Genomic DNA, 14,226 nt, shown 5'->3' on the forward strand with positions numbered 1-14,226 from the left:
CCCTTCAGGAGGCCCGGCTCAGCTACCCCAGACCCGTACTGAGTCCTGGTAAAGCCCTTCCCTGGGAGGGACTTCAGAGGCCCGGGGTGGCTCCCTTGCCTTCCTGCAGGTGTTACTCTGGTAAAGAGGAGGTGCCCAACCCCAAGGACCATCAGAAAAGCCCGTTGTGTGCAGCAGGTTGGGGGGTGGGGGTCCTTAATGCTGGTGTGTCGCTCCCAAGCTTAAGTTACATCCCCTCCTCAGTCCTAGCAGCACGGCCCAGGGCCTAGATTTAACAGTTGTTTCCTCCCCTAAAATTCATCAGTACCCGTGGGTGAGGACAGGACCTCATCCCTTTGCTCCCCTCTTGTCTGTGAAGCCCAGCTGGGTTGTTTCCTCAGGAAGTGCCGGTGGTGGTGCTCAGCCTCCTCTGAGTTGTCTGCTTGGCATGGGTGGTGTCCGGCTGGAACTCAGGTGTGGGGTGCTGGGGGGCCTGCCTACTCCTTGCCTGGTGATCCTGGACACAGCCCCACCTGCAGGAAACACAGGCTACTGGGGTGGGGGCCCCAAAGAAGGATCACTTGCCACGTGGCACTTGGAGCGGGGCACCCCTCTGTCTGCTCCTCAGCTGCTTCCTCAGAGTTCTGTCCTGGATGCACAGTACATTTTCTGTCCCCTTTAAACTTTACCCATCCTGCAAGCAGCACCGTGAATGTGCTTATCCCACCCTACCAGCCACTGGGCTCTTCACTGGCCCCAAGCCCACTTTCCCTGCAGGTTCCTGGCAACAACAGCAAAGGCCTCCTGGACCTTCCATGTTTCCCTGTTGAGCTACTGTGTGGAGTTGGAAGTAATAGCCCGTAGGCGGCACTCAACAAATCAGTCCCTTTTATCCCACCTCCCCTGGGATGGCGTCTCCCTCCTCAGGGCCCTCAGGTGGCCTTCAGAGGCTGGGGCAGGGCAGCATGGATGGAGGCGGTATGTAGAAGCATAGAAACAGGAGCTTTATTCTCTAATGTGCATACAGCAAGTTCCTTACACAATCAAGGAAATGGTTTCTCTTTCAGGCTCTTTTATCAAAAGAAAATCCGTCCTGCTTAGTCCCACCCTGGGCAGAAGCTGCCCTGAGCAGAGTTCCGGACCCAAAGCAAAAGGCTAATGGGAAGAGGAGCAGACACACACCTTGGAGCCCCCTCAATGCCCAGACACCCTAGGCCAGTTGGGACAGCTGTGAGGGGGTGCAGTACAGAGCAGCACCCCAAGATACCCACACACAGCCACAGAGCCAGCCTGGGAAGACCCAGAGGGATGGGCGAATGGGGTGTGGCCAGGGCCTGGTAGTCAGGACCTCAGTGCTCAGCGTCCATGGCGTCCAGGTACTTGGCTTCAATGATTTGGGGCAGCAGGTTGTAGCTGAGGGGAGGGGGAACAGGCAGGAGGATAAGCATTGGGTCAGGGAGGAACAGGCTGAGGGTAGCCACTCCAGCCCACCGTCTCCCGCCCAGCCGAGTCCCTCCTGCCTGCTGGCCACCCTCCCGTACCGGATGGGGATCATGGCGATCATGATGAGGGGAAAGATCATCTTCATGTAGGGCAGGGTGCTCATGCCAAAGGCACAGAGCAGCAGCAGCTGCAGGACCTGCAGGCCTGTGAAGTAGTGGATCTTCCTCTGGGGCACCCTCCGGATGTAGTGGGTGGGTGGGTACGAGGTCTGTGGGTGGCAGGGACCAGGTGTGGGCAGGTCTGCAGCCATATCCCCCACCCCCACCCCTCACTCTCAGGGCCAGACACTCACTTGGTCCTTGAGCAGCAGGACCATGCGTGCAAACAGCTGGCTGCCGTCGATGGAGGTGAGCGCGATGTAGAGAAAGAGGCCGTAGAGCACAGGCTTGGGGATCCACTGTAGCGGGAAGGGCAGCAGCAGGAGGGAGAAGCCCACCAGGATGCTGGCGCCCAGGGAGGTCAACCGCGTCTCCTTCACACTCACAATCCTGCGAGGTTCCAGTGCACTGGGTCACCTCTGGCCTGGTCCGCAGGGCCGTGTCCATCCCAGGTCACATGTGCTTCCTGGGCTCTGTTACTTCTGGGCCCTTATCCCCTGAACCATATCCTTCCTTAGGTCATATGTGGCCCAGGGCTACCCCCCACCTCAGGGTCCACGTGACTCTGGCCTCACGTCTCAAGGGGCCACTTTCACACTCACGTCTCGTAAATGTGCCCATTCTCCACACGCTCCTCCACCAAAGCTAGTGCCCGCACGTGCAACGGGGAGTGGGGGTAGGCAGCGTGGATCCAGGGCAGCCCAAACAGAGACAGCCCGGTGTTGATGATGGCGATGAGCAGGAGGTCCCAGTGGTAGGCAGTGCCCTTTACCAGCCTGCAGCAGGCAGGGTCACATGTGGACAAAGCCCCATGGCCCCTGGAGGGCTGGACACACGCTTACCCCTCCCTCCCCAGCCCTGCGAACCTGTTCTCCGGGGCATTAGCCAAGGCAGCCACCAGGTTCTGCTCGATGAAGAAGAGCATGGAGAGGAGGAAGCCGAGGCCCATGGCGCCGCTGACGGCCACCAGGGATAGTGAGTGCATCTCGGCCATCTCGAACAGGCTCTTGCTTGGGTTGTAGCGGAACTTGCTCACTGCAGCCAGGTACAGGCCCCTGCTCAAGCCTTCCTCCCCCACAGAGCAACCCACCACACCCCACCACACCCCACGCCTAGTCCCAACTCACTCTTAATCTCCTGGAAGCCGTAGGAAGAGATGAGGGAGAAGGTAAGCACTGAGATGGGCAAGGCACAGTCTGACAGGATCTCACGCATGTAGGGGTGCAGGTAGGGGCTAGGAGGCAGGTGGGTGTCAGCGTGGCCTGCAGCTTGTGCTCCCTTTCCCTCACCCTGAATGGGCACCCCTCACCTCTTCTTGAACTGGTAGAGGGTGTAGCCCAGCCAGAGTGTCCCCAACATGATGAGGAGGCTGAGCACAGCTGTGTCCCGGGCCAGGGCCTCGGGGCCCTGGCTGCCCACTGAAGTCAGCTCTGGTGGGCCGGCCAGGAGGCTGGTGTTGAGGGCAGCGTGGAGGCTGCTGTTGAGGCTGGGGCTGAGGCCCAGCAGGCTCACCGGGGAAGACCTATCTTCGTAGTAGTTCCCGTGGTTGTGGCCACAGTAGTACTTCTGGAAGACTGTGGACACAGGCCAACAGGACTCAGCCATCTGGGCTCTGGGAGCCTGGGGCCCAGCAGCTTCCTCCTGGATGTGGGGGTGAAGGAGCCCCGAGGGGAGGAAGGGATTCTGGGGGGAGGAGGAGAGAGAGCTGGCCTTCTGTCAGCCAGGACCCCTTGACCTGCCTGTCTACCCACCACCCCACACCCTGCCCTTGTCCATTTCTGACAGCAAATCCTGCTTGGCCCAGGGCCTCTGATCCTGCCTAGGGCAGCTCTGTCACCCTCTAGCACGTGGGCCTGCTGCTCTTTGCCAGTCATGGCTCCCAGAGCACCCTGGGCCATGGAAGCAACCTTAGCACTTACATGCTTCTTGGTTGCTCTGGGCACAGTCCATAGCCCCCCATCTCAACTCAGCTTCCCCTACAGCAGGTGGCCGCCGGCAATACACTCACTTTTGACCATGCCCTTGACAGCATCCAGCACGAATGTGATGGAAATGAACAAAGCAATGATCTCCTCCGTTGACCTGCCAGCAGGGGATATGCCTCATAAGACGGGGTGAGTTGTTAGTAGCGGGGAGGCTTCCCCGAGCCTCAGCATGGCCCCCTACCTCCTGCCATGAAGAGGACCAGGGTCCTAGGCTTTCCCCTTGGAGCAGTGATATGGTGGGGGCACCCCATCTGCTCTAGGGTTAACAGGGCCTCAGAGGCTGGCATGGAAGCTGACCCAGGCCCCTGGCCTTGGTCCCCCTCCTGCTTGTGAGTCCCAGAAGCTTAGGGAAGGCCCTGTCACCTCTTGAAGAGACTCATGACCAGGCTGAGGTTGAAGAAGGCATAAAGCGCGAGGAAGAAACTGTTCCACAGGCCTGTCCATGCATAGAAGGTACTGAAGTCCAGATTGTAGTCATCACAGATGCCACGGATCACTAAAGGCGGCGGAACAGGAGTGAGCAGTCAGGGCCAGGCTGGGACCAGGGACCTCAGGAAGCATCTCCCCGCTGCCGCCCCCACTGCACCGTGGATGTAGAGGGCCAGGGGTGCAGTCGTCAGCAGCACCACCAGCGGCTGCCCGGAGAAGAGTGCATACAAGAGGCCTCCAATGCTCTGCCCAGCTATGGTCTTCTGTACATCTGAGGAAGCGGGGCGGTCAGGGGGGAACCGTGGCCCTGGGCTCCACCCGGCATGCCCCACCAGGCTCCAACCCCTCACCAATGGCCCCGTTCGTGTTCTCATCGTTGAGGGACCCAAAAGCGATCGTGGGCAGGAGGCAGGCAAAGTAGAGGAACAGGGTGGTGGTGATGTATTTGCCCACAGCTTTGTTTTTCCCGATAATGCCTAGGAATGGGAGACAGGGCGGAGGGTGTGTTGGGGACACAGGACAGGCCTGGGGCCTGAGCTACAGGCCGAGCTCCAGGAGGGCCATGGGCCACTTACCATCAGTGAAGTCCAGTGGGTACACAGGGAATCTGCGGGCGATGTCCTCCCGGATGCCCCTCCCGATGGGGAGAAAGTCCTTGTGCCGTAGGGGCTGGGAAGAGGACACGCACCCATCAGCCCTGTGTCCCTGCCCTGTGCTGCCCGCCCAGGCCACCTCTGCCCTGCACCTGCGGGGGTCTGTGGGTGCAGATGGAGCTCATGCTGTAGTCCTTCGTGCTGATGCTCGGACAGTGGCTCATTATGGTGAGCAGCTGTCTCTGATGTACCAGGGCCTCCTTGAATTCCTCCTCCGTGCGGGTCTTCAGGAGCTTTTGGCGGAAGGTGATGTCTAAGAACATCGTGGCAAACGTGCGTCCCACCTCCGTCGCTGTCTTGGTGCTTTTCTGGGGATGGGGCAAGAGAATCACATCTGTAGCCACTGTAGAGCGAAGGGTGCCCAACCCCAGCCTGGCCATTCATGGACAGACATTCCCAAGCACGTGGCAGGTGCTCTCCCCATGACCTGGGTGTAGTCCCCCAAAGTTCAAGCATAGTGGACCCTGCCACGATTTCCACCAGGTCAGCAGATCACTAGAACTACCATCAACCTAGTATTTTTTTTTTAATAAACTCAGGTATTAAATCTATGTAATTGTGGATAATGAAATCATGATGATGGAGAAAAATGTTCACCCAGCTACTTTTCACTGGTGGCATTTGCACGGTCGGCTGGTTTATGATTTTCAGAGGTGTTCCAGGCCCATCCAGCCTTCTGCCTCTTGCCTGGCCAAGCTCAGCCCCGTCCATGAACTCAATGTTCAACCTCCACCACAGCAGCCTGTCTCACCTCCCCCACAGCAGCCTGTCTCACCTCCCCATCCTAGGTCCCCTGGGAGCAGCATGCACCCCCCCACCCCCACCCCGTGCTGCCCAAAGCTACAGTCCCGGGGCTGCACCGTGCACACTGTGCTTTCTGGTAGCTTTAGAACAGGCTTGTTCCCCCGAGGAGGAGCCAGGTGTCAGGATGGCTGGCGTGTCTCAAGGCACCAGTCTAGCCACTCAATCCTAGGGATTCTATTCATTCCAGCTGTTCTGGCCACCTTGTCAGCTGTCACTCCCTCTGACCCATGAGCTGCCCGCTGCCCTAAATGCCCTTCCTCTCTCCCCAGCAAAGTAACATCTGGAGAGATTCACAGCATGTCCATGAAAGCCCTGGGAGGGACGATCCCGTTAGCACCCCCTTTGCTTAGAGAAAGCCTGGGGAGGGGCCATCCGAAGCTCTGAGTCTACACCAGAGGCAGGGGCAGAATCATCAAGAAGCCAGTGGAATCTTAAGCATTAAGGCCCTTCCCAGGCCTGGGGAGGGGCCCTAGCCATTTTCTATTAATGACTTTAAAATCCTTTTCCATAAAAGAAGATTCCCCAAATATACGTATAAGTCTCAGCCCCCACAAACGCGAGATGCCCCTGGCCGGGGGGTAAATGCCCCAGGAAGGAGTGGGGATCTTTGGTCAACAAATCATAGCCAACTATAGAGTTAGGGTTGGGCAGGCCAAAGAAAGGCCCCTATGTTTGAATAGTAATAATCTTAAAAAGTATCTCTTGGGCTTCCCTGGTGGCGCAGTGGTTGAGAGTCTGCCTGCTGATGCAGGGGACACGGGTTTGTGCCCTGGTCCGGGAAGATCCCACATGCCACGGAGCGGCTGGGCCCGTGAGCCATGGCCGCTGAGCCTGCGCGTCCGGAGCCTGTGCTCCGCAACGGGAGAGGCCACAACAGTGAGAGGCCCGCGTACCGCAAAAAAAAAAAAAAGTATCTCTTTTCAGTCAGGAAAGAAATAGAACCTTTTGGGCAACTTCTGGGGAAATTAGGCCTTGATGAAGACCTACCAAGTATGCTTCAGATAAACCCCAGTAGGGCAGAGATGAACAGAGAGGGTGAGAATGTGGCCTTCAGAGGCCAGGACTGTGGTGCCTCCAGCACTGGGAGAGATGCCCCCAAGAAGAGAGCAGGGTAACCTGGAACCCTCCTTCCTGGGAAACACAGCAGCCACCCGAAACCCCTCCTCACCATCTTGGGTGGGGCCAGCACTAGGATGACAAACCGCACCTCACAGGAATTCTCCCCCCAGTTCTGCGGGCGAACCAGGCGGCTGATGCACACGTGCCGCTTCAGCAGAGCCTTGGAGGTACAGCTGGCAGGGACAGAGAGGGCACACAGCACACAGTTGCCACCCTTGGGAGCTGGGGCTCCCCCCTCCCCGAGCCCCCAACTATGACCCCAGTGACCTCTGTTAGGGAGGAAAAAAAAGACCAAATGGGATGGATTCCTCAGTCTCCCCGCAAACAGCGAGCCAGCCTCCACAGGGACTGGATGCCTGGCTCCAAGGTGACGTGGGGAGGCCAGTTGTGGCAGCCTGGCAACTCACATGATGCAGAGCCACGACTGCTGGTATTGCACCCCCGTTACTGTAGCAGTGACCCCTTGGATTGTATCTGACAGTAGGTGAACTGCTGACAGAGTGGAAGGAACAGGAGGGTCAGACGGCCCCACCTCCCTGACCTCCCGCCCAGGCAGAGGGACAGCCCTTACCTTTACCCTCCATGGGGGCCCCGGCATCAGTGAAAAGCATGGCCATGAGCAGGTCCAAGTTGCAGTCGGGCTCAGTGTTGTGGGAGTCTTGGGCTAAGCGGCACAGCATGGCCCGTAGCACGTCATCCAGGGAGGTGGCTGTCTCGTTCAGGATGATGCTGGCCCGTGCCAAGAAGCCGTCTAGGTCCCGGTGCGCCCGGATCTCTTCCTCAAAGTTCTTTAACTTCAGGTACTGTGGGGACCCCACACATCGAACCACACAGGTCCATAAATAAGAAGGACCTGTCGCTGTCTGGGTCCTTTGTGGTGGTCCCCGGCTGACCCTGCGCACCAGGACCCAACACCCGCTTCCCAGAGAGAAGACCAGCGAGGTTGGCCCCAGCAGCCGGGCCCTGGGCTAGTATGAGATCCAGCATCAGTGTGAGCTCTCTCAGGGAAGCAACCACCTCCACCCCCAGCTAGTGGCCCAGGACCAAATGTCTCCCATCCGGTCAATGGGCCACTTACCTTGCGGGAGGTGTGTAGGAGACCGTAGCCTCCAGGCGATTCACTCTCTGCTGGAGGAAAGCGGGAGGGCTCAGGGGGCGGCCCCAGCCCTTCAGGTCTCTCTTGGTGGAGCGGGGCCGTATCTGCCCAGTCCCCAGTCCCCTGCGTGCCTCCCCCGACCCGTCCCTGCTACAACCCCCATACCGGACTGGGTGGGCTGCACCTCGAGGTTGACGTTGACAAAGAAGCGGATGCTCTCGCCAGACACAATGGAGGAGTTGACCGTGTCGAAGGCCTCATCCCCCAGGCTCTCCTCACGGGTTTCAGAGGCATCATCCGTGTCACACTTGAGGTAGCCTGGAGCCCCAACCACCACCAAGAGAGACCCCCCCAAGAGGGCCTGGCTACACACAGGACAAAGGGGCTCCAAGCCAAAGGAGCGGGGGCCCCTGGGCTGTCCCACTTGGTGCAATCTCGGTGAGTGGTAAGGGAGGCCTCTAGCAGGCTAGGAAGGAAGCCTCAGCTAGGCCCAATATCTGGTCCCGGCCCAGCTCCCTGAGTATGGCAGCCAGCTGGCACCCCCCACCCAATGGTTTTCTCCAACATTCTCCAGCAGCGGGAACCCTGCACTGTTCTGTGCCACACATATCCTTTAGCTAGAGAAAGAACATGTTCATTCCACAGACGCTGAGCCAGGCACATGGTACAATGATGTAGTTAAGACTGACTGGCCCCTGCCTTCTCAGAACCTCCAGGCTGTGGGACCTGGACCTGTCTGGCTCCCCAGAAACGACTCAAGGAAAGCCAGAGCCCTGCAGTATCCGGACCTCATTGGCACAGGGAGGGCATGTGGGGCAAAGCATCAGGGCTGAGAGACCTTAGTCCAACATCAGACAAGGCCCAGGAAGCAAGAGAGCCAGACAAACAGAGCCAGAGACGGAGGTGACAGGACCCCAGAGGAGGCCTCATCTCAGGCCTCCACCCATGGTGGGCGAGGGGCATGTTATGGTACCTTGGGACTCCAGAGCACAGAACATGCTGCCCCTTTCTTTTGGTCTGCCTCTCAGTTCCTGCAACTGACCCCCAACACAGGCCCCCTCCTATAGGAAGCCTTCCTGATGACATGAAAAAGTTCCAATCTGCCCTGAGTCCTGCTGGGGCTCCCCACAGCCTCTGGGATGACAGCCTGAGCCAGACCTGCTACCCCTGGCCCCTCAGGCCCAGTCCCACACCACCCACCTCAATCTCTCACTCCTTAGGCCAGGCGGCCAGCACCCCAGGCATGCCAGCTCCTGTCCTCCAAGCTGAGGGCTTCCCTCCCTGGAGGGCCTTCTTCAAGGCTTGACAGACCCTTTCTTCTCTGGCAAGTCCACCTAGGGCCCTCCCTGCCTTACTCTTGGCCCAGCTGACACCTCTTCCTCACTGTCCTGTAGGTCCCCTGTGGTCCACCACTTGTGATTCACCCAGGAGCCCTTGTAGCTGAGACCCCACCAATGCCTGAAAAACACCTGTGCAGGAACAGGGACGGGTCAGCAGCATGCCTCCACCTGCCAGGCAGTGACTCACCCTGACTCACTTCCACTCCCTCCCACTGGTTTCCTCTGCACATCCCAGGCCCTGTTCCCCCAATGTCCTGTGCTCAGCCTGGGCCCTTTCTGGGTAGGAGGCACTAGGCCTCCACTGTCAAGGCCATCATGGACTGGTGACCCCTAACTCCAGGTCTGCACTGCACCCAGAGCCCAGAGAAGAACTATTAAGTCAAAAGATGTCATTCCCCCATTTGTCATGGAGCTCACATCCATGAAAAACACCTTCCTCCCCAATTCTAGACCTGCTTTGCTTAGAATGCTTGGTTCCCCAGCCCCAAACTGTCCCAACCTCCCTTCTGTCACCCCCACCAGCACCCACTATTCCCCGGCATGCCTCTCACACTGTCCCTCTTCTCCCCTATCCTGGGCTCTATCTAGGACCTACCCAGCAGACACTACCAGCTCCCTGCAAGGCTCCTGGGATGCCATGTGTGCCCTATCTCCACCCTACAGCCCAATCACATACCTAACCTGCCCACCAGCAGCCTGGCACATGCAGTCACCATGCCCTGGGGACCCTGGGTAGGAGCACATCACCACTGTGTCCAAGCACTGTCCCACTAAACACCCCTCTGAGGCCAGCTCCCGAATCTGGTCTCAGGAGAGGCAGCCCAGAGCCAGCCCAGAGATAAGGGGAGGGAGAGAGCTAGGCTGGTGCAAGCAGGGAAAGCTGAGGTGCAGAGAGGTTACAATTCTTTAGAGGGACAATGGCAGCCCCTCCCTCACAGGGCTGGGCGGGGTCTGAGGAATGTGGGCACACACAACACTTAGCCTATAAGCTGGTCAGACAACCAGAGCATTGTAACAGCAAAACCATGGGCTATCAGATGGTCCACATAGTGCAGGATGGGAGCAGCCTGCCCTCCCAGGACCACAGGACCACCAGAGATCTGCCAGAGTCCAGGGCAGTGTCAGTTGCCCCTCTGACCACATCACAACCTTCTGGAGGGTAGAATCCAAAGGCATCCCAGCACCAGCAGAGGACCATAAGTACCCAGGTGGATGGACTAGGTCCCCTAGAGACTTTTGACCAAGGAGCTCTCTATATACACACACCCATACCTGAAATGTACTCACCTGCATCCTCAAAGTATCCATTCTGCGACATGATAGAAGAGTTTTCTGCAAGGCAAGCCAAAGAATTGTCACCAGCTCCATGCACCAGCCCTGGACAGTCTTCAGGGCACATCTGCTGCCCACCACACACAAACCCTGCTGAGTCTTTCTTACCCTTCCCAGAGACCCTGGGAGAAAAAGGAGCAGGGGACAGTACAAGACAGGGGCTCCTTGAGGAGCCAGAGGAAGCCAGGCCTGTTATTCTTCAGCCCATCTGCTAGGGGCTGCCCAGGTGGGAAAGGACCGAGGCAGACAGGGAGATGTTTTCAGCATGTTTTCTCCAGGAGTAATTAACAGTAGCCGGTGAAGGAAGGAAGGATTCGCTTGTTGCAGGAGTCTGGAGGGAGGAGACCCGTCTGGCCACCTTCCCTGTGGAAGCCGGCCTCCCTCTCTCAAGCCTTCGCTGCCAAGCCCAGTAACTGGGCTGGGGCTCTTCCAGCACATTTCGGCTCTCACTCTCACGTCGGTCCCTGGTGCCATCAACACCCATCACACGTGCAGTTGCCCCCAACCGCACGCGCCAGGGGTCACACTGGGGCGACCCGGCAACGGTCTCCTGCCCTCAGCACCACCCACTTTCTCCTGGGAGGCGGAGCCGTTGGTCCTCTTGGGAGATGCCGCGGGGTGGGGGGCGGGTGGTGGGGGAGGAAGAGAGCTGTCCGCGCTTTCAGCGCCGGGCCCCGGATGGATGGTCCGGACTGTTTGTGCCTCGCTGTGTGAGGAAGGAAGCGACAGGAAGGGCCGCGTGCACGAGAGGAAAGCGGCTCCAGACTCGGAGACCCTGGGGGTCGGGGGGCAGGATGCGGACGGACTCCCGGGGCGGGAGCCCGGGCGGCATAGAAGGGAGGGGCGGGGTCAGTAAAGCTAGCACCAGAGGCTGCAGGGATGGACAAAGGACGAGGATGACGATGGTATGGAAGGGTGGGGATGCTACTCCCATGCGGGCCGGTTCAAGTGCACGTAAATAGATGGCCGTATAAACCCGGGGCGTCAGAGCGGCGACGGAGAGACTGCTGCGGCCGCGCAGGGGACAGTCAGAGGCCCAAGGATCCCTAAGAGTGGGCAGGCTGCCGCGCTGCGCCAGGGGCGGGAAAGGTGTCGGGTAGAACGTAAAGTGAGGCTTTCCGAGGTGGCTGCACGCCCGGCTGCGAAGACCCTGGCGCTCCAGGTGCTAGGGACCCCGAAACTCCGCCCCGCCATTTGCAAGCCCCCCACCCCTCCACCAGCTACCTCGTAGGCTGAAAAACTGTTAAGAGTTTCAAAACGGTGTTAAGTCAAGCGCGCAGTGCCCACGAAGTCGTCCTGGGCTTCCCCCAGCCACCCGCGTACCCACCCGGGCTCCCACTCCCTCGTGGCTGAACTCACCCCGGGCACCCCCGTCCCTGTTGGGAAGCCCCCACGACCCTCTCGCCCACCACGCCGGGGGCTGGTGCAGGCCGGCGGCGTCCGCATTCCCCCCAGCGCCTCGACGGCTCCGCGTCCCAGCTTAGCACGCCTCTGCGACGGAGACCGGACGCCCTTCCAGCCGCAGGCACCCACCGCATGGCTGGAGATGGAACACGCGCCTGGTGGCCGCGGCCATGGCCCCAGTGATCAGCCGCGGGACGGCTGCACACCAGTGCGCACGCCCTGGCTCCTCACCAGGTGCCGCGGGAACGACCGCAACCTCGGCGTCCAGGGCGGGCCGGCGGCTGGAGCCGGTGACACAAGCCTGTGCCGCGCCTGGGTCCTAATGCCGCGCCAACGGTCCTCCCCAGCGCGGCCCGGGCGGGGTCCCGTCCGCCTGCCCCGCGCCCTCACCCGCGCTCCTGTTCAGCCCGGGCGGGCTACTCCCGGGAGCCCGCGGCGACTTAGCCAGAACGCGTAGACTGGGCTTCTTCGGGCCCGCGCGCCGAGCGTTAGGGGCTGAGCGGGGCTGCGAAGTTTCTGGGAAGAAGCTCGGTGAGCTCGGAGACCCTCGGAGTTGAGGCAGTGAGGCGGGTCTGGGTAGGGCCTCCCTGCAGTCGGCTTTAAGCTCTTGGCCGGGCCCCCGCACCCCTCCTCTCGGCAGGGGGCCTCTGCTGGGCCCCGCCCTCCTGGGCCCCGCCCCCTCCATTCATCCCGGCTGCTCGAGCGGTAAATCCTCCTAGTCCTCCTCCAGGAAGCGCGCCCCGACTAACTACACGGGCCGGCGCGCGTTCTCTGGGCTACGCCCTGCCCCGCGGAGCCCGCTGCCCTCCCGGCTCGGCGGCGTCGGGTTTACTGGCAGCGCGCCTCGCGGTTTCTCTCCCGGCCTCGTTGCGCCCTCGGCCTTCTCTTGGGTCAAGGTCTTGGCTTGCGGCTTTTTTCCTTCTCAAGATGGCCCTGCCGCCCGGTTTTCCTTCCCGGACACGAGGGAGCCCGGCCCGGGGACGCGCCTTCTCCGGCGCCTGGTCCTCTGCAAGCAGTATGTGTTCGGAGGGAGGGGTGCGGGGTGGGGCGCGAGCTCCCTTGTGTAGGGAGGCGGTGGTGCGCGCGGCCAGGCAAATCCAGCCCATGCGGTGAACCCCTGGTCTGACCCTTGGTGGCTTCTCAGCAAATGATCACACAGCCCTCAGGCACCGGATTGACCCAGGAACTCTCCCCATAACAAAGTGTTAACCCCCCATCCCCTCCACACTGGCCGCCAGCCTGAGGAATAGCAGCAATCCCCCCATCTGACATCCTACTGGAAAGGAGTTCTCCGCCTCTGTCCCCCAGGCATGGAAGAGGGCAGGTGAAGCAAGCCCAGGGTGAGCCCACCTCTACGGCGAGGGCTTCCCTGCGGCCCCCAAGGGTTCCTGGTGCGTTGGGGCAGCCCCATGCATAGATGGGGTGAGGCTGACCTGGTTTCGCCTCCCAGCGAGATAAGAGAGCATTAGGAGCAAAGCTTCATGGGGTGCCCTCCTTGGCAGATGAAGGCCTGGGGGTCAGGATGGCCCTGAGCAACCTGCTCCCTGCTACTGCAGAAGATGCTGCAGAAGAGACCTGCAGGACTCTGACCACGACTGACTCGGGGCTGGCCACATGCTTCTCTGGTTGTGGTGAGCAGAGCTTGGTTGGAGACATGGGGTCACCTCCATTCATGGGTATCCCCTCAACTCAGCCTAGGGACCGTCTCTAGGTCACCGTTTAGGTAGACCCGCAGCCCATGGCACAGACTCCCCCAGACAGCGGGGTGGGGGATGGAGATTTGAAGAGGAGCTGAAGACAGGCAGGCTGATTGCCCAGGAAGCAAAGTTCCATGTGGGAGGTGCAGGGGCTGGACCCCTGAAAAGACACCCATTTTGCCCTCAGCCCCTCTCATCTCAGAATGCCTAGGCTTCTACATCTGCCTCCCCATGTCATCAGCAGCTCCCAAACACCTGGACATTCCAAACCAACTGTTCCTGGAAGCCACCCTGTAATGGAGGGGACACATCTCATCCCCTTACTGCAGCCTCCTCCCTCATCTGAGGCCCTTACGACTGAGCTCACTGAGGAAACAGGAGCCCACAGACAAGATCTCCCGCAGTGGTCTATGGACCTGACTCTCACAGAAACTGACACCAACCCCTTCTGACCCCTTCCCCACTATAGCCTCCTGCACTCTGCCCCTGTGGTTTCTATTCCCCTGATTGTCCTGGAGAGAGCCCCTGACCCCCATACCCCTACTGCAAAGTGAGAAGCTGTTTCCTTTAGTCCTCCCACCCACCACCAGCCCTCTGTGGACCAGAGGCTGAGGGCAAATACAGGTGCTCCAGGTCTCCCTCCCCCCACACTCCCCATCTTCCCCCCCACCCTCCATGCCCCAGTGGGTCCTTACACAGGGGGTTTAGGGACCTGGACATAAACACACACATTCCCTCTCATTCCCATCCTTGAAGTCTCAGACTTTACTGGGCTGTGGACACAACC

The 14,226-nt window shown here is 60.0% G+C and overlaps 1 protein-coding gene across 1 annotated transcript; it reads right to left on the bottom strand.

The window, feature by feature from the left end:
- Window positions 1-960: 960 nt before the first annotated feature.
- SLC4A11 (solute carrier family 4 member 11) lies at window positions 961-11,564 on the bottom strand. The gene is made up of 19 exons (XM_060122997.1): window positions 10,294-11,564; window positions 7,832-7,984; window positions 7,649-7,695; window positions 7,142-7,373; window positions 6,978-7,059; window positions 6,620-6,743; window positions 4,740-4,955; window positions 4,570-4,663; window positions 4,345-4,470; window positions 4,152-4,265; window positions 3,929-4,061; window positions 3,589-3,662; window positions 2,890-3,154; window positions 2,708-2,814; window positions 2,447-2,615; window positions 2,183-2,356; window positions 1,775-1,970; window positions 1,521-1,690; window positions 961-1,392 (listed from the first exon to the last, which is right to left on the bottom strand). Exons 1-19 carry the CDS (start codon window positions 10,403-10,405, stop codon window positions 1,329-1,331), a joined length of 2,652 nt encoding a protein of 883 aa, XP_059978980.1. The 5' UTR covers window positions 10,406-11,564; the 3' UTR covers window positions 961-1,328.
- Between the last annotated feature and the right edge of the window lie 2,662 nt (window positions 11,565-14,226).

Source organism: Lagenorhynchus albirostris, chromosome 15 (assembly GCF_949774975.1).
Source record: "Lagenorhynchus albirostris chromosome 15, mLagAlb1.1, whole genome shotgun sequence".
In the NCBI taxonomy this organism is placed as follows: Eukaryota; Metazoa; Chordata; class Mammalia; order Artiodactyla; family Delphinidae; genus Lagenorhynchus; species Lagenorhynchus albirostris.

Excerpts from the sequence above, each read along its gene's own strand:
- SLC4A11 (XM_060122997.1), bottom strand. The coding sequence starts at position 10,405 with ATGTGCCCTGAAGACTGTCCAGGGCTGGTGCATGGAGCTGGTGACAAT. Across the intron at positions 7,374-7,648 it reads TCCTACACACCTCCCGCAAG|TACCTGAAGTTAAAGAACTT; the intron begins GTAAGTGGCCCA and ends GGGTCCCCACAG. Across the intron at positions 6,744-6,977 it reads CAGTCGTGGCTCTGCATCAT|CTGTACCTCCAAGGCTCTGC; the intron begins GTGAGTTGCCAG and ends TGTCCCTGCCAG.